A 589-nucleotide genomic window follows, 5' to 3' on the forward strand; every position below is an offset into this window, starting at 1 on the left:
TCAGATCCCAAGAGGAACCTCCCATCCCCTCTGCACCTGCTCCATGGGGCACAGGAGCTGGGTGGGCCTTGAGTGGCCCCTGCAGCCCAGACCCCTCCTGTATCCTGCAGGGAGGTTTGTGTCTGGGTCACGCTGACTTCCTGTCAGTGTGTCTCTCGCACAGTAATACAAGCCTGTGTCCTCGTAGGTCACAGAGCTCAGCTGCAGGGAGAACTGGTTCTTGGATGTGTCTCTGGTGATGCAGGTGCAGCTCTTGAGCGATGGGTTATAACCTGTGCTTCCAGTATAAATTATGCGTCCCATCCACTCAAAGCTCTTCCCCATGGGCTGGCGGATCCAGTGCCAACCATAACCACTGGTGATGGAGTAACCAGAGATGGTGAACGTGACGGAGAGGGTCTGCGAGGGCTTCACCAGTCCTGGGCCCGACTCCTGCAGCTGCACCTTGGAGAGGACACCTGGGGAGAAGGAGAATCAAAACCTGTCAGTCACATGCAGTCACAACCATATCGTAGACTCATGTGTGACATCTGAGACCCTCACCTTCGGGAGCAGTCACCAGGCAAAGAAGTAGACCCCACAGTCTCAT

General features: G+C 55.9%; 1 gene segment (V, D, J or C); it reads right to left on the reverse strand.

The window, feature by feature from the left end:
• On the reverse strand, positions 1-589 carry LOC134372850 (Ig heavy chain V region 1B43-like). The segment is given in 2 exon segments: positions 1-458; positions 544-589. Coding segments are annotated over 2 exon segments (504 nt in total).

This window comes from Cynocephalus volans, chromosome 3, assembly GCF_027409185.1.
Source record: "Cynocephalus volans isolate mCynVol1 chromosome 3, mCynVol1.pri, whole genome shotgun sequence".
In the NCBI taxonomy this organism is placed as follows: domain Eukaryota; kingdom Metazoa; phylum Chordata; class Mammalia; order Dermoptera; family Cynocephalidae; genus Cynocephalus; species Cynocephalus volans.